The sequence below is a fragment of the Sus scrofa genome, chromosome 13 (genome assembly GCF_054392235.1).
Source record: "Sus scrofa isolate SSC_HxYL_T2T_F1_AM1 chromosome 13, Sscrofa_HxYL_maternal_Yorkshire_Landrace_v2.0, whole genome shotgun sequence".
Classification (NCBI taxonomy): Eukaryota; Metazoa; Chordata; class Mammalia; order Artiodactyla; family Suidae; genus Sus; species Sus scrofa.
In genome coordinates, this window is record NC_139395.1 from 220,720,950 (window position 1) to 220,745,514 (window position 24,565).

Here is a 24,565-nt window from a genome sequence, read left to right on the forward strand (position 1 = left end):
GGGAGTGGGCACCGACCACCCCAGCATCTCCAGTTCCCCTATGGGCAGCCAGCCTGCCGAGGCTACCTGACGTCGCCAGCTCGGCTCCGCACTTGACAGGGGAAGCCAGCGGGATCAAGAGTTAGCTTCGGGTGCTAAGAACCTCATTAGAATGAAAAGGCCCTCTGCCCTGCAGAATTCCTTAAAATAGGAAACAAAACGGATGTTCGTGCTAATCTGAACTGTAAAGAAAAGGTGGCCAGGCAAAAGCACCGCCTCGGGTGGGGTTTTTATTGCCATGTATTTGTGGAGCCCGAGGGACTTAAGCTTTAGGGCAAATTCCTTCCACCAGCACCCTAGAGAGGTGGGGGGATGAAATCTGACAACTTCTCAGCGGCTATTCCTGCTACCCGGAAAGAAGGGCTTTACCTCCACTTTCTGTCTGTTCAGGGCCACGTTCGCGGCATATGGAGGTTCCCAGGCCAGGGGTCCAATCGGAGCTGCAGCTGCCGGCCTACACCGCAGCTCACAGCCACGCCGGATCCTTAACCCGCTGAGCGAGGCCAGGGATGGACTCCCTGTCGTCAGGGTCCCTAGTCGGGTTTCTGCTGCCACGACGGGGACGCCCTACCTCCGCTTTCTGGACCCTGGGACATTGTTCATCGGATTGTTCCGGCCCAGGACACACCAGTGAGACCAGGACTCAAAACAAAATACAGTACAAATTTATTGACTCCGATCAATCTTAGTCAGGATTTAAGCAAAGTAAACAGACAACTGGATACAAATAAGCAATGGATTAACATTAGGTAGAAGTCCTATTTACTAAGAATTTTCAGTCCAAAAGAGCTTATTTCCTAAATGAAACTGAACAACCATTTCTCTGCTAAGGCATATGACAACAAAATATGCACACTTATAAAACCACATTTTTTTAAAGCAGTTAAGTATGTATTCAATGAAAATTCTGAAACAGTCTTGGACGAACGTCAAGAAGAAATAATCACCTTTTGAAAATTAGTATTAACCAAGTATACCTTTGTGGAAAATTTGGACAGTACGAATAAATGACTACAGCGCACTGAATTCAATTCTTTTAACGGAGTGCAGTAAAATACTTTGGTTCCCAAACGGCTGTCTCTAAATGGAATTTTTTTAAAAACCTGACATTGACTCATGGTTTTCTCCTCCGGAATCTAAAGACGACCACTGAGGTTCCTCCCGGGTCGTGTGGCCCACATACCGGGAAACGCTGCTGGACACACCGAAAGCGATGCAAACACCAAACTTCTTAAAGTGCTAAAGCCACAAGAGAAAAACCTATTTGTACAACTTAAAAAAAAAGCCAGTGTTAAGGAACTTATTAAAGAATATGTGTTAGTAACATTTAAATCAAGAATGCTTTTCACAAGGATTGCAAAAAACATCGAGACATCAGAAATTGATGGACTCGTAATAGTCCAATATTAATTAGTGCAATTTAGAAAGAAACCTGTTAGGAATGACATCTAGTTCTTTTTGCAGTAAGAAAATGGTCTTATTTCCTAAAGTTCCAGATTATGGTTGTGTGTACACACACACACACACACACACACACACACACACACACACGCAGTTTGAGGGGACAAAGGCCGATTGGATCAGTCCATTCCTGACCCTCCCTCACCCCGTCAGGTTGGCGTGAAGTTACCTCTTTTCTCCCCAAAGGGCACATTTGATTTTGGTCTCAGTTTCTGCTCACTCTCAGCACCAGTGGGTGCTGTGTGTGGCTTGATTATCACCGATTAAGTGCTGGGGCATATTTTTGAAGAGAAGGCTACAGTCTGTTCCCAAACAGCAAACTAAGAACCATATCCATCCGCCCACAAATGCAAACACCACCGTCGAATTGTGAAGCTGTATGTTCCGAAATGCGTAAACCGTAAATGCACACTATCCACGATTTTTCAAAGGTGCGTATTCTATGACTCTGTAAATATTTTTCCTAAAAAATGCACGTGATTTGTTACCTCCATTGCCTACTTTGATAAAAAACACTTTTGTCCCTCCGTCTTCCAAACGAAGAAAATGACTCAATAGCAAAGTTTTCAGATTAACAAATATATTAAAACATCTGACATTCTCTCCACAATTGCATAAAAAAGCAGGCATCTTGAATACTTACAAGGAATAAAGAGCTTTCTATATTTTCAAAAATTAATTACAATCAGAAAAAAAAATTTCAAGAATATCTTTAACCAGCTAACGCGTTTCAACAAGAAAAAGACCAACTTCTCTTATACCAAGTATATGCCTACCGGCTGAGATAAACATTCTTAAAAAAACCTGTTTACTGAATAAAGCAATTTAGGTGTCTTTCATTATTTTACATCTTACCATTTAAAATAGTTACATGAGTGGAAGCATATTTTTTGACCACCAAAATAAACTCTTTCAGCCTAATGCTTTTAAGGTACAGTATAAAAAGTAATAGAAAAATCCGAACTGCATTATAAATGTTTTTGGTTCAAAATTTTATTTGAAATCTTATGTTCCTTGCCTAGACAAAAATGTGAACTAACAAGACAAAACACTGGCAATGTTTAAAATCTAACAGGTATGCAGAGCCTATATTTAGATCAAAAATATTTTTTTTACTAATTAGCTGTTATCAAAAAATCTTCAAAAATGTAGCATAAAGGTTCAAGTCCTGGGAAACGGAATTTACCATGCCAAGATCCCGTGTGTCACAGAATTATGAGCTGATCCTCTAACAGCCATAAGTAATGGTAACTCTGGGGAAACTGCCTTCGTTTGCAGTGAAAGCTACCAGGGCGTTCAGAGGAAGAAACACCACCGGACCCGGGAATGACTGCCACGCACAATGACCCATCCTGCCGCTTCACTTAAGATCCCATGCTTTAGTTTTGTCTTTAAAATGCATAGATTTCTTCAAGAAGCCAGAGCGATGGCAACCATCAATAACTGCAACTTAATTTTATTTTACTTCCTCCATCAAATATAAGAACAAAAAGAGCAAGCAACCAGGTCCGGGGACTTTTGATAGTTTCCAAATGAGAGAATAAAAGGCAACATTTCCTATGTACTTTCCACAATGTCCGAAGTCAACTCGAATTTTATAAAAGTGCTTGTGTTTCAATAAAAAAGTAAGACTATCTTTCTGACCGTTGGTAGGCAATGTGGGTAACAGGATGGATGAGTAGAGTTCTTTCTTGCTAGAGCACCAGGTTAGGCACTCGGCAGATTATTTCTTAGTCACAGTAGTTGATTTTACTTGATTGCAAAAAAAAAAAAAAAAAAAGAAATTAAGGATCAGGCGTTGCCACTGCTGTGGCACCGGTTCCATCCCTGGCCTGGGAACTTCCGCTTGCCACAGGCATGGCCAAAAAATTAAGAAAGTTGGACACTTAACCCATTGCTACTTGACAAGGATGTGGGGGTTTCAGCAGTAGTTCTACTTTCCTGTAGCTAACCCCTTCCACCAGTAAATAATTTGTATCCCTTTTGAATCACCCCACTGAACTCTCCTGATGCCTACTGAAAGGCTTTGAATTATAACTTAGAGCAAAGAGGAAAAAAAAAAAAAAAGAAGCCCCAACCCTCTGGGTCAAAATAAGTAGCAAAAACTAATATGGGACCCTTGATAGTGCTTTAAGACATATTTACGAAATTTTAAGCAGGGACTTCAAGCAGGATGGTTTCAAGACGGACATTTTACCAGGATAAACTCTAAAAACGTCGAAGAGAAATCCCAAGACCAAGAGGCAGGAGAACTGACCCCTGTGTACATTGTTCTTGAAAAGCGCACGGAGAGTGCTCTGCGGCCCCTCCCCGGCTTCAAGTCTCTGGAAGTAAACAGCAATTCGGGATTTAGAGCAGCTGGACTCACTGGGGGGGGGGCGGGGGGGCGGCTCGGGATCCATGAAAATATGCGTCCTGACCTTATTTGTTATGCTCATGGTGTTAAATGCAAAACGAGTGCCCTATGGTACACTTGTCCCCAATACAGCCAGCGATTCGATCTGTGACAGCACAAGCCAGGGGAAGGCAGAGGCGCACAGCCCTGCCTTGTGGGTCTGACTCCAGAGCTGGGACGGGGCACTTTGGGTTCCTGGGCCTGGGGCTGCAAAGCTTTGGTGACTGGCCTAGCGGGCTTCCAGAAATCCTACTGTTCTCATTTCCCAAGTCTTCCCTCACTAACTATATGAAGTATCCCAAGAGCAAGTCTTTTTGTTATTCTATAAAAATCGCAGTATTACTATTGCTGATTTAAATTTCTCACAATTTTCATACAAAAAAAGTTCTACATGATCACAAAATACCAAATATTTATCAAGTGTCAGGATAACTTATTAAAGTTGAGGTTAATTCTTTTTTTTTTATTGCTGAAGTATTCTAGGATCTTAATACTGCAAACTACTCACTCCCCTTTGTTCTGATACGTTTTGGACTTAAGAGCTAAGATTTATCTAGAACTTGGGTGTCTTGATCAAAAGAAGAAATACTTGAATAGTGTTTCACGAATTGCAAATCAGGAAAAAAAAAAAAAAGCCAAACCACCTCCAGGAAAAGATTGATTAGACTGACACCCGGGAATGAGGAGCCATGCAGACAACCGAGAACAAATGTCAACAGCAACGTGGACTCGAGTCATCCTGGGACTGGAAGGTCCCGAAGCAGAACGTTTTCCGAGTTTTTCTAGGTTGAGGAAGGACAGCGCGACGCAGGATCCGTTCGCCTCAAACGTACATTCAAGCATAACAATTTCCAACCTTTATTATTCTTTTTTAAAAAACATCTGGTGTCTAGGACGCAGTTCACACTCCGGGCTGGGAGCCGGCGGCCCTTCAGTTGTGGGTCTGTTCGTGACTCCAGAGGCTGAAGGCCGTCTTGAATGTCCGGTGGCAGAGTTTACACATGAACTGTCTCTTGAAGGTGATGGCCGAGAGGGGGGGCGCGTGGTAGAAGAGCGTGTCCGACTCCTGGGGGGCGAAGAGCTTGTCGGCCGCGGCGGGGGCGGCGGCCGGGGCGGGGGCGGCGGCGGCGGCGGCGGCGGGGCTCCCGGCCGGGCGCGTGGGGCTGTCGGGCTCCAGCGGCTGGATCTTGGGCAGCGGCGGCGGCGGCGGCAGCGGCGGCGGCGGCGAGGGCGAGGGCGCGGGGCCGGGCTCGGGCTCCCGGGGCGCGGGGTCCTCGGCCGCCTGGGCCATGTGCGACTGGAAGTGGCTCCAGAGGCGGAAGTTGGTGCGGAAGGCCTTGTTGCACACGTGGCAGATGAAGGGCTTCACGGAGCACAGGAGCTCCTGGTGCCGCTCCAGCTGCTTGTGCGCCGGGAAGCTCTTGCCGCACTTCTCGCAGGGCCACAGGCCGGCGTCCGGGCCCGAGGCCGGCTCCTTGGGGGCGGCGGCGGCGGCTGCCTCGGGCGCCTCGTCCTCGGCCTCCTCGGCCGGCTCCTCCTTGACCTGGATCTTGAGCTGCTTGGAGAGGCTGAGGTCCTCGGGCAGGCAGGACGAGTCCTCCGAGTCGAAGCCGGCGGGCTCGGGGCCGTCGCCGAGGCCCGGCTCCTCCCGGGCGGCGGCCACGTGGTTGGCCCGGGCGGGCGCGGGCTCGGGCGCGGGCGCGGCGGGCCGGGCGGCGGCGGTGGCGGCGGGCAGCTCGCCGTTGCGGTCGCGCTCGGGCCGCGGCGGGGAGGCGCCGGGCGCCGGGGCCATGGTGTTCTGGTTGTGCACCTCCACCTGGTGCCGCCAGATGCTGAAGGCGGACTTGAAGGTGCGCATGCACTCGAGGCACGTCAGCCGCCGGAACTCGCACTTGCCCTCGTGCTCCAGCTTGAGCGCGGGCGACAGGAAGCGGAGGCTGCAGTAGGGGCACACGGTGGCGTTGCGGCACAGGCGCTCGTGGTTGCCCTGCTCGAGCAGGGACGAGAGCTTGGCGCTGCAGAGGCGGCACTGGAAGGCCTCGGGGCCGCCCCCGGGGCTCCCGGGCGCGGGGCGCTCGCGCGGCCGGCCGGCCCGGGCGGCGCCCAGGGGCCTCTCGGCCGGGTGCATCTTCAGGTGCTGCTTGAACTGCGACAGGAAGCGGTAGGCCTTTCCGCAGTGCGTGCACACGTAGGCCCCCTTGGCGCGGGAGCGCAGGCTGCGCTTGATGGCCTGCGCCGGGGAGCCGCCGGGCCCCTGGAAGCCGGGCTTGGCGCGCCGCAGCTTCAGCAGCAGCGCCTTCTTAATCTCGCGCTCGCGCACGATGTCGATCAGCTTCCTCTGGAACTTCTCGTCGAGGACGGCGTGGGAGCTGGAGGCGGGAGACGGGTTCTTCACGATGCCGTGCTGGGTCTGGCAGTGGGTCCACACTTTGAAGTTGGTGTGGAAGCGCTTGTGGCAGATGTCGCAGGCGTAGGGCTTCTCGGGGTTGTGGTACATGTTGGCGTGCCGGTGAAGGCCGGCCGTGGACCTAAAGATCTTAAGACAGTGTTTGCATTTGAACTTTTTGGCGGGTCTCGGGCCCTCCAACTCCCCGAAGTCGTCTTTATGCGCGTCGGCATCTGCGAAGTCCGCCTCCAGCAGGGCTGGGCTCGAGCCGCCCTCGAAGGGCCCTTCCGAGCCGGGGGAGCCCTGCTCGGCGGCCTTTGGCTGCTTGGCGGGCAGCCTCCTGTCCGCCTGGAACCTCCTTTTGGCCGGGAGTCTGCTCACGTCTTTCTGGTCGTCCTCCGTCTTCAGAGCCAGGTCCCTGGGCGCCGCGGCGTCCCCCACGGTGACGCGGATGATGTCGGAGGGCTCGGGGGGGCTGCGGGGCTCCGTCTTGACGCGCACCTCGGGCCCGGGGGCCGCGGCCGGCTGCGAGGCGCTGAAGGACCTGAGGCGGTGGGGCTGCGGGCCCACGGGCGCGGCGTCGGGGGCCGCCTTCTCGCTGCAGTCCTTTAGGGCCGACTTCTGGGACAGGGCGCAGAGCAGGCCTCCTGCCGCGTCGCCGGGCCCCGGGGCCGAGCCCTGGGGAGACTTGAGGTCCACAGCGGGCGCGTAGACGGGCACCTGGCTGTCCATGGACAGGGACCGTCGCAGGAGGCTCTTGACCAGCGGGCCGCTCCTGTCCACGCCCTGGCTCCCGGGACCGGAGGCGCTGGACGGGATCACGAGCCCCAGCTTGGAGTAATAGAGCAGGTTCCGGTCCTCGGCCGGGCCGCCGCCCTGGCCCGTCTCCTTCAGCAGGTAGGGCGCCTCCGAGGAGCCGCGCAGGGACAGGACGGGCGGCCGCGGCCTCCTGAGGGCCAGCTCTATGGCCAGGCCTTTGGGCAGCTTCTCGTCCGCGGCCTCCCTGTCCTGCGGAGGCTTCGAAGGCAGCGCCGCATTCCGCTTGGCCAGGCCGCCTCGGCTCGGCTCCTCCGCAGATGCAGGGAGCTCCAGCGGCCTGGCGGGGCCCACCGACCCCTCCTTCGGCCACGTCTTTTCAGCCGGCGCCAGAATGTGCGGCGGCTCCCCTGGTTTCGGGCCGTGGGGCTTGCTGGCGTGGGCCTTGCCCGCGGCGCCGGGTGAGGGCCGGGAGGGGTGGCTCAGGTCGGCTTGGTTCTGACTCGCGGCTTTCCCTGGGCCGTCGCTTCGGCCCTGGCAGACGATGACGCTTCTCTTCTGAGAAGCGCTCTCATCGTCCTCCGAGAAGGCCTTCTTCCTGCCGGGACACGTGGGAAAGGGGGCCTGGGGCGTTTTCGAAGCGATGTTGGTCAGAAAGGAAATGCCGAGGCTGTAGCCCAGTTCCTGCACGGCGGCCAGGCTGCTCTTCTCCACGAACAAGGACGAAGAGTAGATGTAGTTGAGCACGTTGTCGAAGGCGTCCGGCTCGCAGAAGTCCAGCTGGAAGACTGCCTGCGCCTCGTTCTCCTTGTTGGTGAATAAGCTCTGGAAGTACTCGCTGCTGGCGGCCAGCACGTTCTTGTGGGCGCGGAACTTCTGGTCGCCGACGATCAGGAGCACGTCGCACAGCTGCCCCTTGAGGCGCTCCTCGTTGAGGGCGCTGAGGAGGGAGATGGCGTGCGCGGGGTTGATGTAGTGCAGCAGCCCCTCCATGCCTGGGCGCGTCTGAAAGACAAACGGAAGCACAGGCGTGAGCGCGGGCCACGGCGCAGCGGGCCAGCCAGCACTCAAAGTGAAGAAGGCTGGGGGCGAAAGCGGAAACGGGCCTCTTCAATGCCATCCACAGGGCAGCTGGAGCTTGGCAGGTGTGTGGAGGCGCGACGTTGGACAGCAAGGCTTGTCATTAGGGCCCTCAGCCACTTGCTGTTTCGTTCTGTTGTTCCTTGTTAGCTCAGGGAGCCAGGAGGAAGTACTGAACCCTCTCGAGCCGTAATTCTGAAAGGAAGTCAGTTTTATTGTTGGCTGGGATTAAACAACAGGGTTTAATGAATTAACAACAGGGTGTAAGTTAGTTGTGGGCTCTCTGGCAGACCTTCTGAGTGGGTAAGAAGTTGCAAAGGGAAATTCATTTGCTAACTACCAGAGCATCACAGGGTTTAACAGAGGTCGGAATGTTAAAGAAAAAAGGAGTTTGTTTTCTTTCCTACACTGAACACCTTGCAACCCGAATACTATCTTCTTGCCCAGTTAATACTTTCAACAACAGCACAATGGAAACTGGCCTGGATCCAACTCAGTTATACCAACTCTAACCTGAGGGGTTTGCCTTGAGATTTCACTGAAATTCCCTTCACATCTAAAGGCTCTGCGGAGAGGCTGCGGTGGAAATGCCGGCTCCTCCCTCGTGGTCCACGAGCATCGCAGATGAGCCCTCGCGTGAAGCGGGTAACAGTGGTGCCCTCCTTTAGGGCTCCTGCAAAAATGAGGTGAAGCTCCACCTCGAACCTAGGAAGGACCTGACAAATGGTGTGCGATTAATTTGAAGAAACTATAGCACTAATATGCATTTAATTCAGAATAAAAGCAAAAGGGTCCAGATGAATCCCAGCCGCACGCCCAACAGAGATGAAGCCGTTTCGCACAGAGACAATGCTTGACTCTCCAAACTGGACTCTTCCCTTAGGCCCCCTCATCTCTCTGCGTTGGTTTTACAATGCCGTCTGTTCTTTAGTTTGTTGGTTGGTTGGTTTTAGGGCGGCACCTGTGGCATATGGAGGTTCCCAGGCTAGGGGGCTAATTGGAGCTAGAGCTGCCGGTCTACACCACAGCCGCAACAACCTAGGATCCAAGTCGCATCTCTGACCTACACCACAGCTCATGGCAATGCTGGATCCTTAACCCACTGAGCGAGGCCAGGGATCGAACCCGAAACCTCATGGTTCCTAGTCGGATTCGTTTCTGTTGCGCCATGATGGGAACCGCGAATAATGCCATCTGTTCTTAAAACAGTTATGACGTTGATTTGTGATAAGAAAAGGATTCAGCCTAAAGACCATTTGGACCGTTGCATCACAGTCTGCAGAGGGCAAGTTGCGGAGACACCAAACCTGGCACCTTGCACGTCTGCAGGTTCTCCTGCGGCTTCAAAGGGTCAGCCTTTGCTGGCCAACCAGCCTCTGTGCTCTTGAGAAGAACCTGCAAAGAAGTTTCCCAGGCTGCCACCTGGAATGCCCAGGCACGGTCCACAGCCTTGTCACCGCCGCTCTGGCTCCCTGCTGCGGGGCTGCCTCCACCTGGCTGACCGGGAGGCGTGACTCTGCCTCCCTGGGCACGGCCTGGAGCCTGTCCACAGACGCTGCCTTAGTTGGCCTGCGCTGAGTTCCTCTTCATTCCTGCCTGGCATCGTCTCACGGCCATGGCGAGTGCCTGAGAGAGAGATTCCCGTCCCTTCTCCGTCTGTTAGTTACTGAAATTTCCCCCTTAATCCTACCATACTGTCTTTGCTATCATGTCTATTTACGTGCAAAGAAACCCTGTCATCATTCCCTGTCAGCAGAGAAAAAAATTAAGCTTACAACGCCACACTCATAACTCAGCTGCGTCCTGAACACTATTTTTAGTGCAAATAATTTTTGAGACAGCCAGTTCAGATGTTCCCACAGGGAAAAGCGACAGATACAGAGTCAAAAGCTTGGACAAGAACGTTTCAAAAGAAAGAAAGAAAGAAAAGAAAAAAAAGACTACAGCAGAGCAGGAAATGTCCCAAGCGTAGTAAGGCTGACCATGACCTTGGGGGACACTGGCTGCCGTCACATGCATCCATTTCCACGCGTGTGAGTGGACACTGGGCTGAGATGGTCAGCTGTCCCTCGGTATCCCGGGGGACTGGCCAGGATTCCCGAGGATACCCAACTCCACAGATGCTCGCCCTTACAAAAAATGGAGTGGTTCCTGCATATCCTCCCGCGTACTTTAAATCATCTCTAGATCACTTAGAGCACCTCATACAATGTAAATGATCTGTACACAACTGCAGGTGAGCGGCAAACTCAAATTTTGCTTTCTGGAACTTTCTGGACTTTTTTCCTTGCTATATATTTTTCATCTGTGGTTGACTGAATCCATGGATGTGGGACCCGTGGCTACAAGGACCGACCTTCCTGTGGGTCAGAGTCAAGCCAGCGTGAAAGTCAGTGCTCGAGACTAGTCAAGCTATCTGAGCCTCAGTTTTCCCCACTAGAAATCGGGCTAATAATGTTACTGTAAGAACTAAGGAAGAAAACAATAATTGCTACCATTCATTCAGCACCCACGTCATACCCCAGCTTGTACCAGGAACTCACGCGTGGTTCACACCACAGAATGGCCCTTGAGAAGCGCTAAAGGCGGCAAAGGTGAGCCTGGAGGATCACGGCCCTCGAGCAGAGGGAAGAGACACGGTGACAGCAGGGCCGGAACAGAGACCGAGGGAGCCCGAGGAGACACTGGGCGGGGCTGGGTGGGCCACTGGAAGAACTGCACTCTTTACCAGGAGTGAACTGGGCAGCCACTGAAGATTCTGGGCGGGGGAATGACAACCACCTGCATCGCGTTTTTAAAAGGTCCCTCAGGCTATGGTGCAGAGAGTGGACTATGGAAAAGGGTAGGCTGGGGAGTCAGTCGGGAGTCTGCTGCAGTGATGCGGGTGAGTCAGGATGGTGCCTGGACCAGGCTGGCGGCCGTGGGGGGAAGGACAGTACTGGGATCGCCAATGGATGAGTGTAGAGCGTGAACGTGATGAGTTGAGGATGTCTCCAAGGCTTCTGCCAGAACTGGAAGGATGCCCTTACTTGAGATGAAGGTTTTTTTTGTTTTTGTTTTTTTGCTTTTTAGGGCCGCACCTGCGGCATATGGAAGTTCCCAGGCTAGGGGTCTAACCGGAGCTACAGCTGCAGGCCTACCCCACAGCCACGCCAGATTTGAGCTGCATCTGTGACCCACACCAGAGCTCACAGCAATGCTGGATCCTTGACCCACTGAGCAAGGCCAGGGACTGAACCCGCAACCTCAGGGTTCCTAGTCGGATTCGTTTTCGTTGCATCACAATGGGAACTCCTAAATGAAGTTTGACAGAAAAACTGGTTCGGCAGAGTTTCAGGAACTCAGGTTAGATATTCTCGGTGTCAGCAGGAATCTGGCCGTTCGGGTGCCCTTTGTGGGCATCCTTGCCGGCATCACTTCCTTCCAGCCTCTCTTGTGCTTCCTTCCTGGGATCGCTTCCCAAATAAATATTTATAGCTGAACCCCCGTGTCAGGGTCTGCTTTTGGGGGAACCCGAACTGAGAAACCAAGGGGCTGTGTGAGGACGGAACCCATCGAGCTTTTCTAGGTCCTCGGCTGTGAAGCTGCGCTGATCCACCTCCCAGCTCCTCCCCGTTCCCGAGGCCCAAAACCACTGCCTCACTTGCCACTGCTCAGAAAGTGTCCTCCTTTTTCTTCCATCAAATTATCATGACCTCTATTTTGTTCTAAGTTACTGATTATAATCCCTAAACCACAGGCTTCTACATTCTCTGAACGCAAACAGGGAATTAAGGACAAATAAATCACTGAGAGTTCAACTGTAAGAGGAATCGTCACTGCCCCGGAAAATTATGTGGAATTTAGAACTATTCATTTGACCCTGGCTGCCTTTAGAGCCATCGATGAAAGTACCTGCGTGAAAGTGGCCGAGCGTGTCCAAACCCTGACGGCCAGGGCAGGACAGCTCCAGGTTATGTCCTTTCCATTCCAGCCCCTAAACCCTAATGAGACACTCCTAATACTAACACTGCTCACTCTGCTGCAAACGACTGTAGACACTTTTCATGCATTAACTCGGTGTTTACACCAACCCTCGGAGGCAGCCTATCACCCCCATTTACAGCCGAGCAAACTACCTCGCTCAAGGTCACGCAGACAGTAAGGAGCAGAGCAGGATGCCCACCAGGTGACGTGGCGCCAGAGGCCACGCTCCCACCCTCACGGCATACCTTCCTCCTTTCATTCTCACCCGAACACCTGAGCGCGGCACTGCATCATCCGTGTCCCACAAATTAGGAAACTGGGGCATCGAGGGTCAAGTAGTGCATCTCCGGTCACCCAGTCAGTCAGCAGGGGGCTGGGAGTCTGGCCCCAGAGCCTGGACTCTTGGTCATCACCTTACACACTTACGGCTGGGCACGTCTAGAGTCTGCCAGAACTGACCCGACACAGGGCGTCTGTCTGCAACGCTGGTCCTGCCTCATGCCACTTAGTCCCGTGTAGGAAGAGGAAAGAATCCGTCACCGCACTCCAGGATGCTAAGCGCCAGGTGCCAGCGTGCAGAGGTCCAGAGGGCGTAAAGAAGTTTCCTGGGAGTTCCCTGGTGGCACAGTGGGGTAAGGATCTGGCGTTGCCACTGGTGTGGCGTAGGTTCGATCCCTGAACCCTGGCCCAGGAACTTCCACATGCTTTGAGCACAGCCAAAAAAAAAAGTTTCCGAACAAGCAGGAGTCAGAAAATGTGAGAGGAGTGAGGACAGGTGAAGGACATTTCAAGGACAGGAGCAGGGCATCCAGAACTCAGAGGCGAGACGAGGCCTGGCTGGAGCAAAGGACACATGGAAGGGAGGGCAGGAGATGAGGCTGGGGAGATGATGGAGACACGAGGGCCCCTCAAGGGTCATCGGAGGAGAGGGAGCTGCTCCACCTTCTGGGGCTCTAGCATTGGGGGCGTTAGGAGCACACGCGCAGGGGGTGCCCCACCGTCCTGCACAGGCTCTGGCTTTCCCCTTTTAATTCAGCCACCAAAGCTTTCCTGGTTTAGCTGCAAACGATGAACACTGGTTTTTAACGACACAGTAGGTACATTTACTGAGTTTAATAACTTCATTAAAAATATAAAATGCTATGCTGAGAATGCAGGCAAAACGGGGGCAAATCACGACTGCTGAATGTCAGGAAAGGATCCAGAAAGCGCTTTGTGGCTGGAGGATGTGCAGGTGGAACTTGCTCTCAAACCCGCCTGCCTTTTGTGCTCTCAGCTCAGAGCCGGCCAGCCTGGGGCCAGAGGCACTTTCTCCTCCATAAATCTGCGGGCTCCTCAAACTCCAATTCCACCAGCAGCTCAGGACTCTGCCTTGGGGAAGACAGCACAGCCTGGAGGGGAGCCGAGCCACCGTGCTGTCTGCTCCCGGGCCCCCATCTTCCCATTGCCCATCTCCACCCGCGCCCAGGGCAGGAGCTCCTGCCACCACCTGCCATGCTGGAGAACCTGGGTGCTCTGACAAGGACAGTGGGTGAAAGGGGGAAGAAAGCCCCTTCCCCACAGAAAAGGCCAGAGGAAATGCCCCCGGAAATCCAGATTCTGGAACGGGGCTGGCTTGCTTACCACATGGATCCCGGCACACAAAGAGCTCCCTAAACGCTGCCTGAATTGTTTCTATTCCATGCTGTTCCCTGATGTTTCAAAATGAGACAATCTTTACGGCTGACAATTCATGGCAGTCACTACAGCGCCATGGAAAAGACGTTCAAATGAGTCAACCCGTCTCGGATCCTGGCTTTGCCACCTAGTGGGTATGTGACCTGGTGAAGCCCACTTGGCTGAGCGCCCCTCACCCTGCTGAACGGGGCTAACACCCCGACCGCACGGGGTGAAGAACAGAAGAGGCAGCGTGTCTGCGAGCTCCCCGCATGCAAGCCGGTGCTTCCCTTCCTCCTCCTCTTCCTTTCCTGAATGTCCCCATGGGCCACCACGTGCCATGGAGCACCAGGGAGTAACTGGAGGGGGTGAGCTGGCTGGCGGTGGCTTCTCCAGGAACACACATTCCGGGGTGGGACAGACATGTGAGACTGAGTGTAACCGGGGGACAGAAGTGCCGCTAGAATAAGGACCTTGGGAAACCGTTCATTTGGCCGGGGGTGGGGGCGGGGGGCTGATGAACGAACTGAGGGAGCACCAGGGTCTCATGGCTTTTACTGGATGCTGACAACAATACTCAAGCTTCCACCGGCCACCATCCACTGCAGACGCTCTTCGGGAACACGCATCTGATGGTGCCAGGGCTTGACAAGCCTGGAGGCCTGCCCGGGCCTGAAGTTTCAATTCCCTGGAACGGCTACAAAGCCCTTCCCAACTGGATCCCAGAAAGTCATTTCATATCATCACCTCAAAGTCCTCCGCTACCAAGTGCTAAGAGGGGCAGGGAATTTGTATCTTAATATGAGTTAACCCAATGCAGATAATTCCCTCTCCATACCAATGGCAGGAAGTAAAGGTTTTTAAGCAGATGGAAGAAAAGCAAGCAACTCTGGAATACAGAACATCCTGGGAACATACACGGAAGAAAGCAAAGCAGAGCTAAGCTCCTGGGGAAAAAACGGGAGGAGGGGAGTGAGGGGCCCAGAAAGGGAGGTGGGAAGGGATCAAAAGAGCCCCACCAGCTTTCCAGTTGCCGACACTCCAGGCTGGCAGCACGACTAAGGTCCATTATAAATCAAACCGCTCCAAGGAGGAGCCCACAAACCCCTCATGGCCTCTTCCACAGCAAAGTGTCTCTTTACATCCAGAACATCAATGCCAAATTGAATTCTGGGCACACAATCCTTTGGAATGTTGGCAACTGCTTATAAAGTCCTAACTGTGGCACTGGAAAAAAAGGAATGCACAGAACACACAGCAAACACTCAGCAAAACAAAGCATCGGCAAGTGACTTTGGAATATGACCGCTCACCCCAACCCTCACCTCTGGACCTGGCCTGGCCCTCTCTAGTTGCTGTCACCATCGGACGGGGACAGAAGTCGGCAGAGTTTAGGTCTTATCATCACTCCCACGGAGACAGTGCAGATATCCAGACATCATCTAAGCTCCTCGGATTTCAAAGCTGGTGGCGCTGACCTGACCCTTCGAGAGCGGTGATGTCACTCCCTTGATCCCCCCTCGCCACACGTGCGGCCCCCCTGGAACGAGAAAGTCGGGTCTGGTCCAAGGGCGTGCGATGTGCCCGGCCAGCGGAACGGACATCGGCTGACAGGGCGGCTGTGCCTGCCCCGCCGAGGGCCTGCCCTGAGACGTCCGACGCACTGGGCTCCCCTCGCTCAGGGCTTCGGGGCTGGCCACACGACCAGCGCCGAGCCCATCAGAAACTTTCTCCCCTGGCAGCAGGGCTGAGAAGAACAACGGCGGCCAGTGAGCAGAGCCGACCCAGCTCAGGTGTGGCCTGAAAAGGCAGCCCACGGGGCGGCGAGCGACCGGTTCCCGGGGCTTTTGTCCTTCCTGGCTCCACACTTTAGCTTTTCCTTCAACTGCAAGAGCAACTATACCTTTAAAATAAATTTATTTTCCTATTCAAGCTGGCCTGTCAGTTTTGGCTCTTGTTATTAAAGGACCCTAACTATTATGTTTCATTCTTCCTACCAAGGCCCCCAAATCCCTCCTTTATAAAAGGGCTGCTAGACTGAGCTTCCTGAAACAATGCTTTGACTGCTCAACAGATGCACACATTAAGCATTACTACTATGGGAGTTCCCATTGTGGCTCAGTGGTTAATGAACCCGACTAGTACCCATGAGGATAAGGGTTCGATCCCTGACCTTGCTCAGCAGGTGAAGGACGGGCATTGCCGTGAGCTGTGGCGTAGGTCGCAGATGCGGCTTGGATCCCATGCGGCTGTGGCTGTGGCGTAGGTGGGCAGCTGTAGCTCTGATTCAGCCTCTAGCTGGGAATCTCCATATGCCACGGATGTGGCCCTAAAAGAAAGACAAAAAGCAAAAAAACGTATTACTACTATTTGAATTATTTACTGAGCTTCTATTATGTGCAAGGCATAGACATACCTGCAATACAGGGCTGCAGAGAACTTTCTAGGATGGTAAATCAGATGAACAAGGAAACCAACATAAGCAAAGGTAACTTCTCACTGTGCTACGAGCTATAATGGCTATAAACAGGGTGCTACGACTGGAGGGAGTAACTAGGGTTTGCAGGTGGTCAAGAAATGCCTCGATGCTGAGAACTAAGACCCAAGTCAAAAATGAAATGATAAAAACACTAGGTCTCCATTAGGTAAAAATGCAAAGTTTTAAAAACAAAGACCTCAAGGCTCTGTAAATCTGGTTTCAAACCACTTTTAAAATCTCCTTTCCCCAATGACCGCCCTGTGACGACTTCCTGTTTCAGATACTCCGTCTCGGAGACAGATGCCGAGGCCTGGCCTCTCCCACCACCCTATCTGGAGTGTCCCAGACCTCCGCCAGCCCCTCCCGACACCACTCAGCTGAACCTTACTCATCCTTCGGAGCTCAGCTCAGGGCCCATTTCCTCCTTCGGCCTCCAGTCCAGGGCTGGATCGTGTCCCTGATTCACATGTCCAAGTCCTAACCCCCCAGTGCCTCGGAATGTAAGCATATCTGGAGACAAGGTCTTTGAAGCAGTTATGAAGTTAGAACGAGGTCTTGAGGTGGGCGGGCCCTGAGCCCACAGGACTGGGGCTCCCGTGAGGGGTGGAGATGAGGCGCAGACACACGGGGAGAAGACAAGCACCCATGAGCCAAGCATGCAGAGGCTTCGGGCCAAATCAGCGCTGCCAAAACCTGCATCTCGGACTTCCAGGCTCCAGAACTGTGAGAAACACACACGCACTGCCGTTGGTCGAGGCCCCCAGTCTGCAGTGCTGTGGTCTGGTGGCCCAAGCTAACACACAGACCTGCCTTCATCACCGCAGTTGATAAGGAGCCAAACACCGCTCCGCTCCTGGATGAGAGCGACACCATCTACACAGTGTTTATTCGGTGTCACCTGTTGTTAGTTCTGTCTCCCCAGCAGGACTGTTAGCTACCGAAGGACTAGGCACCTATTTAACATCCTTGACACCCTTCACAGTGCTCACCGGGGTGTCTGACACAACAATAAATATTTGCTGATTGTTCTGTCCTCTGACACTCTCAGAAGTGGACACTGCCTTTTGTTTGTCTTCCTCCCATTAGCGCCCTTTAGCATACTGTATCGATTTTTTTATTCCTGCCTAGATAAGGCCCAACTCTACCGAATGGCGCACAAGACTGTCATATTCTGGAGTTCCCATGGTGGCTCAGCGGGTTACCAGCCCGACTCGAGGATGCAGGTTCCATCCCTGGCCTCACTCAGTGGGTTAAGGATCCAGCGTTGCTGTGGCTGTGGTGTAGGTCGGCAATTGCATCTCCAATTCGATCCCTAGCCTGGGAACTTCCATATGCTGCACTGCGGCCCCAAAATGCAAAAAAAAAAAAAAAAAAAAAAAAAAAAACCAAACAAAAAAAAAAACAAGAAACCCCCCCAAAACTCTTGGTATTCTGATCAGAACTCATCTCTCCACCCTTACAGGACCCTCCTGCCCATCCACCCCACAAACCAGCATACCCAACTTCCCCGAACCCTATTTCCTTCACTGTGCTGCCGTCTAGAGAGAGAGCCAGCGCAGACGTCACCGTCTCTGCCAAGCTGGTGATGTGCTCCTTGCCAGCAGCCCAGCCATCCAAGCTACGGCACCTCTTCACTCCTCTGCAGTGACACAGCTCTTCCGAGTGATGTGCCTTTATAGCTACCCTCTCATGAGAGTCCTTGAAGGAAGAACCCTTGCTTCCATCCATGCATCCCTAATGCTTAGCGCAGGCCCAGCAGGTGTCTACTGCGCAGCCATCACTAGGGCTCGAGACCTGGGCTGGCTCACCTTTGCTGCTCCAGCATCCAGCACAGAGCCCAGCACACGGCAGCCTCCTTTGCTTTTTGATGAGGGCTTGTGGCCTTCATTCCTGCTGGATGGTGACACCCAAATCTGCATCCCTGCTTAGCCTTCTCAATGCTCCAAATGTCTTTCTCAGGACGCTGCTGTCACGAGATATCCCACTTGTCCAAGACAGTACGTATGACCCTCCCCCGGCCCCTACCCCCATGACTGCTCGTCCTCACACATTCCCTATGAGTGTGGTGTGCTGCCAGCCAGCAGGCCTCCCGAACTAGAACCCGCTTCCTTTCTGGCCGGTGACTACAACCTGTCAAGCCTTGCTCATACACAGCTCTAGAATCTGCTCTCCTCCGCCCTACTGGCTTTGGGGCCAATTACAACAGTTCCTCCAGTTCACCTCCCCCTCACCCAGAGACTCTCTCCATAACCTGGCCCCTCTTTTGTCCCACACTTAACATGCCCTGCCTGCCGTAAACACTGTGAGGCCCTCAAGGACGGGGATCATATCCTTTCCAACTTTTATTTCCACAGAATGAAGCACAGAGTATACTGAATAGTGTTAAAAGGAAGAATGAATTAACAGTTATTTTTAAGTAAGCCAATGCCCCAAATTTCTTTTTAACACTGATATTTAATGGTACTTAAAATTTAAATGTAATGACTATTAATTATTAAGGTGCATGACGGATTTACTCCAAGCATCAGAGGGTAACACTTAAAAAAAAAAAAAAGTCAATGAGAAATCTTTCTAAAATGGATTAACCCACTTTCTTCCGAACAAGGAAGCAGAACACAATGCAGGCTCCTTATCGATGGTTCAGGGTCATCGTTAGGCAGTCACTGGACTCTGCTGAATAGGCTGGTGCCTTCGGGATGCTAGAAGTGAGTGCGGCTCTTGCACCGAGACCCCTCCAGGCTGCTGCGGGCTCTTGTTAACGTTCCCGCCGCCCCCCAACACCCCCTCGCCAGGCAATGCGGTAGGAGAACCGATCTCTAAAATCCCCCTGCCCCCACAGGTGCTGCTGAAGTAGGTCCTCCAGAACCACGCAGCGCTGCGGGGGAGGGCACAGCGACCCGGTGAAGGGCCAGACCGAGGGGCGCTCCTGCGCTCAAGGGCATGCGCTTCTGCACTGGACTAGTGAACCTGTTCCAGGCGAGCGGTCTGGGTGATAAAAGATCTCGGGACTGGAGCCAGCAGAGGTCTCGGGGCTGAAGTCCCCAGCGCGCTGGCCGGGACCCACCCCTTCCCCACAGCAGGTTCGGGCGGGGGCTCTCTCGGGTGGAGTCCTCCGCATCCCAGCAGAGACGCTGGCCGGCAGCTGGGGGCTGTGCTCTGCGGCCGGCGGTGGAGAGTCGGGGAAACGGGTCCTCCAGGGGGTCTGCGGCGTCCGGCGGAGGGCCGGCCAGGAGGCAGGGAGAGCATCCTTTCGGGACCACGTTGGGAGTGCCGGCGGCCGCCAGGCGGGGCCCGAGGAGCGGCGGGGCGGGGGCGCGGGCCGCGGCAGGTGCGGGGGGCCACCCGGCCCCCAGCTTCCGCGCACGCACGCGCGCCTGGAGGACACGGGCCGGCCTCCACGCCTGCCAGGGACGGAGCACGCGCCCGCGGCCGGAAGGCGCCCCAACCGCTCGGCGCAGGAGCACCGGCCGGGCGAGGGAAGCCCAGTGAGGGACGGAGCGTGCGCAGTGGCGAGGGCGAGGCCAAGTGCGGGCAAGGAGCATGCGCAGTGTGAAGGCACAATCGGCTACGTGGGAGCCCGGGGCATGCTCGGTGAGAGCCGGGCCCGGCGCACGCGCAGAAGCGCTCGGAGCCCGCAACCCGCTGGCGGAGAGAAAAAGGAGGAGAGAGATCACCTCAGAGTTACGTCAGGAAAGGCCGCGTTTTGCGGGAAGGCTGTAGCCCCCCACGGGGCCCCGCAGTTCTCCTAGGGCGAGGGGCGTGACAGTTACTCACCCGTCTTCAGCCCCGAGGCAGACGCCGGGCCCCTTTCCGCTCACACTCGGCTCGCGCGCGCCGCAGCCGCCGCTGCCGCTGTGATTCCATCCATCTTGAATTTGACGTCATCCCACACCAGGGATGAGGTCATCGCAGGCAGCGCTCGTCACGTGCGCGGCGCTGTGATTGGCCGCCAGGCGCCGGGGGGCGGGGCGAGGGAGGTGCGCGGCCCTGGGGGCCGGGCGAGGGCGGGCCTGACGGGAGTCCGGGCGCCGACGCCGCGGTTGCCGCGTCCTCCCGCGCGCGCCTTCCGCCTGATGTTCCTGCTGCGCCGCCGCCCGGCGCCCTCCCCCGGCCCTTGGCGGGCGGCGTATCCCTGAGGGGAGGCGGCGGCGGGAGGGGCGCGCACGGGTGGGCTTGGCGCCGCGGGGACCCGCGCCGGTGGGGCTCGCCGGGTGATGCCCCCTTCCCGGGCCAGCGCGCTGCGGGCGCCTCCGCCGGCCCCTCGGCCGGCCCCTCGGGGGACGGTTCTCCGACCGCCGCGCGGTTGTCCTCGGCCGCAGGTGCCGCCCGCAGCGTGGACGCCTCTCGGCAGGCGTGGAGGTGCGCTGGGTGCGGGTCTGCAGAGTCCGGACCTGAGCGCAGACGTTTCCACCCACCTGCGCGGCCTGGGACCGCTCGCCGGTGACTCGGGGACCGGCTGCCAGGTTCATTTTGCCCGAGCAGGTGGGGGGGAGAGGGGCTGCTCCGATCTTCAGCCTCGGAGGCATCACTTGTGGGCTGCGTGGTCCTTCACTTTTCGGAGGCATCACTTAAACCATCTCTGAGTAGCTAACTTATTTTCTGTATTCTCAGTTCTCATTTGCTCTCCGGCAGACTCGTTTTCCTGCATGAATATTACAAGCTCATCAATTTGAAAGCTCACTTCACTCTCATTCCAAACCAGGAAATTAGTATTACAGAAATAACGGAACACTGAAGAAGGGTTCTGGTAGGCAAGCTAATCGGAACATCTGGATGTGTTTCCAAAGGCAGAGCAGACCAGCCTGGAGGCAGAGGAGACTGCGTTTAGGACAGATGTTTAAGTCTTAGATTTCCAGTCCACGTTGTTTAGTATTTTTTCAGATATCTTTAATTTTCAGATTGATTTTTGAAAGTTGAATATATGCACATGACCATAGGTAAGATAACTTAAGAAATGTTCGAAGAATTTGTGTAAGGAATAATCTTGATTAGGTTGATAAAGATTAAAACCTATGTTCCAGGAGTTCCCCTTGTGTTTTTGTTGTTGTTTTTTGTTTTGTTTTGTTTGTTTTGTTTTATCTTTTTAGGGCCGCACCCGCGGCAAATGGAAGTTCCCAGGCTAGGGGTCTAATCGGAGCTATAGCCGCCGGCCTACACCACAGCCACAGCAACACTAGAACCGAGCTGCATCTGCAAGCTACACCATAGCTCACGGCAACGCCGGATCCTTAACCCGCTGAGCAAGGCCAGGGATCGAACCTGCAACCTCGTGGTTTCTAGTCAGATTTGTTAACCACTGCACCACGACAGGAACTCCCTGGGAGTTCCCCTTGCGGCTCAGTGGGTCAAGGACCCAGCCTTGCCACAAGCTGTGGTGTAGGTCGCAGATGCAGCTCGGATCCAGTGTGGCTGTGGCTATGACAGACTCCCCAGCTATGGCTCCGATTTGACCCCTAGCCTAGGAACTTCCATATCTGCAGATGTGCCTGTAAAAAAGAAAAAAGAAAATTGTTCCCAAATTTAAAGCTCTACTGTCCATTAAGTTTTCCTTCCACTAATTTTAAGAGGACTCAGTTTCAAAGGAAGAATCTGGCACCTAAAAGTTTTCTTCTTTAACTGTTTAAAACCTTGAAAAATGTCTTTGTATTTTGAACTGAACGGCGGAGGAGCAAAAAAGTGCCTTTGTACATAAAGGAACCGTGATTGTAAGTTTTTCAAAGGGCCTTGAGTTTTGGGGTCCCCGTGGTTAGGCTGGGCGAGCACGCATTGTTGTCCCCGCGTTACAGGGGAGAAAACCCTGAGCTGTGTAGCCGCTGCCAGGAGCTGGGTTTTCGAGTTTTCGCTGCATTCTACCACGTGCCAGAGCAGTTTCCCGCAGCAGCCTCGGGAAGAGACGAGTGGTTGTCACCTCTTTAAAGCATGTGATCGGGCTGTTTCACAAAAGGGGCCTGACTGCCGAATCCAGTCGAACCTTTCAGTCTGCTCAGTTGGCCTCTGGTTTGTAACGATACCGATTCCTTCGTCAGAGCTGCTTGTTTCAGTGATGCCTCATTGCCCTGGATTTTTCCACCTGCTCCCTGCCCCCTGGTTCTTGGTCTCCGGTGCTGGCTTGTCTGCCCCAGCTGGCCTCACACTTCAAGTCCCCGGACCTTGGCCCTCGTGTTGCACTCACCACCTCTGGGACTTGAGCCCGGCCACCTGAGCCTGAGCCCCTCCCCCCTTGCCGGTGTTGGGCCCGTCACCAGGTCTGGCCACCTACTTCCTGACTGTTCCTCTGATAATGTCACCACGGTCCAGCCCAGCAACTCCCTAAGTGCACTCCCACCTCCAGGCTTTTCCCTTTTAACCCATCCTCGGATTGCAGTCGACGTGATCTTTCTTAAAAGGGAAAGATGCCAGGGCACTCCCGTGCTTCCGTTTTTGATGGCTCTCTGGCTTCAAGGACAACATTCAGATTTCACAATGTGACACCAGGATGGTGTGAACTAAAATGTCGCTGCCATATCTGCAGACACACAAAGGATGTTGCAGCCGTCAGGCCCCACATTTCAGTGTCCCAGCGAGGAGCCCTGAGAGGACTCCGGATGAGAAAGCACAAGATACTGGCCACTGGGCATTCCTTTGGTGGCTCAGCAGTTAACAGACCCAAGTAGGATCCACGAGGATTCGGGTTCAATCCCTGGCCTTGTTCAGTGGGTTAAGGATCTGGCGTGGCCATGAGCAGTGGTATAGGTCACAGATGAGGCTTGGAGCCCACGTGGCTGTGGCTGTGGCTGTGGCTGGCAGCTGTAGCTTCGCGGGTGCGGCCCAAAAAAGCCAAAAAAAAAAAAAAATGCTTGTCACTGATAGTTGAGGTGCACAATCAAAGGAATGATTTCAGGGAGCCCTCACTCTTGCATGGCCTCATATGTAAAAAATTGCTAAATTCCTAAAGTTGAAGTGTTTGGGTTTTTTTTTGATTAATAGCAATCTTTTGATATTCCAACTCCCTGGCTCTTGTTGCAGAAACCCCTCTATATCCCAGCTGCTCCCTGACCTCTTAGGAGCAGCGTCTCAGCGCCATCTGAGATGCTGTGTCCCGGCCTTGAAGTCCTCAGAAAGCCCGCTGAATAAAACGTAGCTCTCGGCTTTCAGGTTGGGCGTGGGTTGACGCGGGTGACAGCCCACCTCTGATGTGTGTCCCCAGCACCCACACACACATCTTCTCTGAGCAAGTCGCACTCGGTCTCGTCACTGAGTGTCCTCTCCCCGGAGCTGTTCCTCCCCCATCCCATGCACGCTCAGTGTCCCCTTGGTCATTCTGTCCTACTGGCTCGCTTGCCTTCCTCCAGGTCCTCCCTCCCCGCCATCATCACGCAGCCTCATTCTGGGGTTGGTGGCCCCTCTCTGTGCTCCCGTGGCTGCTGATGTGGCTGGTCACACGCTTGTGCACAGGCTGTTGGATTTTGCCCCCCAACCTCTCCTCCACCCCCACCCCCGGGGGCTTCCTGTTCCCCTCTGCCTGCCTGGTGCCCACGCAGTGCCTGACCTGTGGTAGGAGTTCAACATGCTTTTATTGAGTGTTATCCGTCCATGGATGCATCCCAGCAGGATTTCCAGCTCCGTATACGTGCGTATGTATTTAGATGCAGTTCCCATCACTTATCTGGCCAGCTTCTTAGGCATCTCCACGGGGATAAACTACAGCCGTGCCCTCAGCAAGCTCATAGCTCAACTTCCCATCTGCTTTCTCTCTTTGAAACCTGTGCTTCCTCCCCTGTCCCCGTCCTACTTGGTGGGACTGCCCTGTCACCCAAGCCAGAAACTTGACGGTAATTGTAGATGCCTCTCTCTCTCAGCCTCTGCTTTCATCCATCACTCAGTCCTATCAAATCTACCTCTCCGCACCTGCTGTCTGTCCTCATCTGCCCTCTTGCTGGTCCTGGCCTCCAGGGCCTCTGGCCACTCATGGGAGCCACTGAACTGAGTTCCGAGTCTGCGCCTTGCCTTCCCAGTCCAGTCCGTTTTGAGTGCGGTTTATCTAAGCGCAGATCTGGTGTTGTCGGCAGCCTTGGCGCTGGCACAGCCTGCAGAGTAGCGTGGAGGCAGCTTCTCGGCTTCCCCGGCCGCACCAGCTGCTCTGGCCTGCGTGGCTGGGCCAGGCCTGGCTCAGCCTCCCTTTTCCCATTCAGTCTACTGGTGGATCAGAGCATCCGCCCAAGGCCTCCTGCCTCTGCGCTGTGGTTCCTCTGCTGTCACGTCTGTGCATCTATTCCTGGCCGCTTGCAGGCCAGCTGCTCCACTTGCTTGCGGGCCCTTTTGGGGAGAGACTCTGCCATTAGCCTGTGTGTCCCCGGAGCTTTGGACC

General features: G+C 54.2%; 1 protein-coding gene across 2 annotated transcripts; it reads right to left on the reverse strand.

The window, feature by feature from the left end:
* Nucleotides 1–682: 682 nt before the first annotated feature.
* On the reverse strand, nucleotides 683–20,098 carry ZBTB21 (zinc finger and BTB domain containing 21). Of its 2 annotated transcripts, none has more exons than XM_021071018.2 (2): nucleotides 19,993–20,098; nucleotides 683–8,042 (listed from the first exon to the last, which is right to left on the reverse strand). In XM_021071018.2, the coding sequence occupies exon 2, from the start codon at nucleotides 8,028–8,030 to the stop codon at nucleotides 4,827–4,829; it is 3,204 nt and encodes a 1,067-aa protein (XP_020926677.2). In that variant the 5' UTR covers nucleotides 8,031–8,042; nucleotides 19,993–20,098; the 3' UTR covers nucleotides 683–4,826. The 2 variants fall into 2 exon arrangements, with proteins under 2 accessions (XP_020926677.2, XP_084848320.1); XM_084992194.1 differs by lacking the exon at nucleotides 19,993–20,098 and adding an exon at nucleotides 15,065–15,194.
* Nucleotides 20,099–24,565: the final 4,467 nt, after the last annotated feature.

Bases quoted from the DNA above. Each gene is read 5' to 3' on its own strand.
- ZBTB21 (XM_021071018.2), bottom strand. From the start codon at position 8,030: ATGGAGGGGCTGCTGCACTACATCAACCCCGCGCACGCCATCTCCCTC.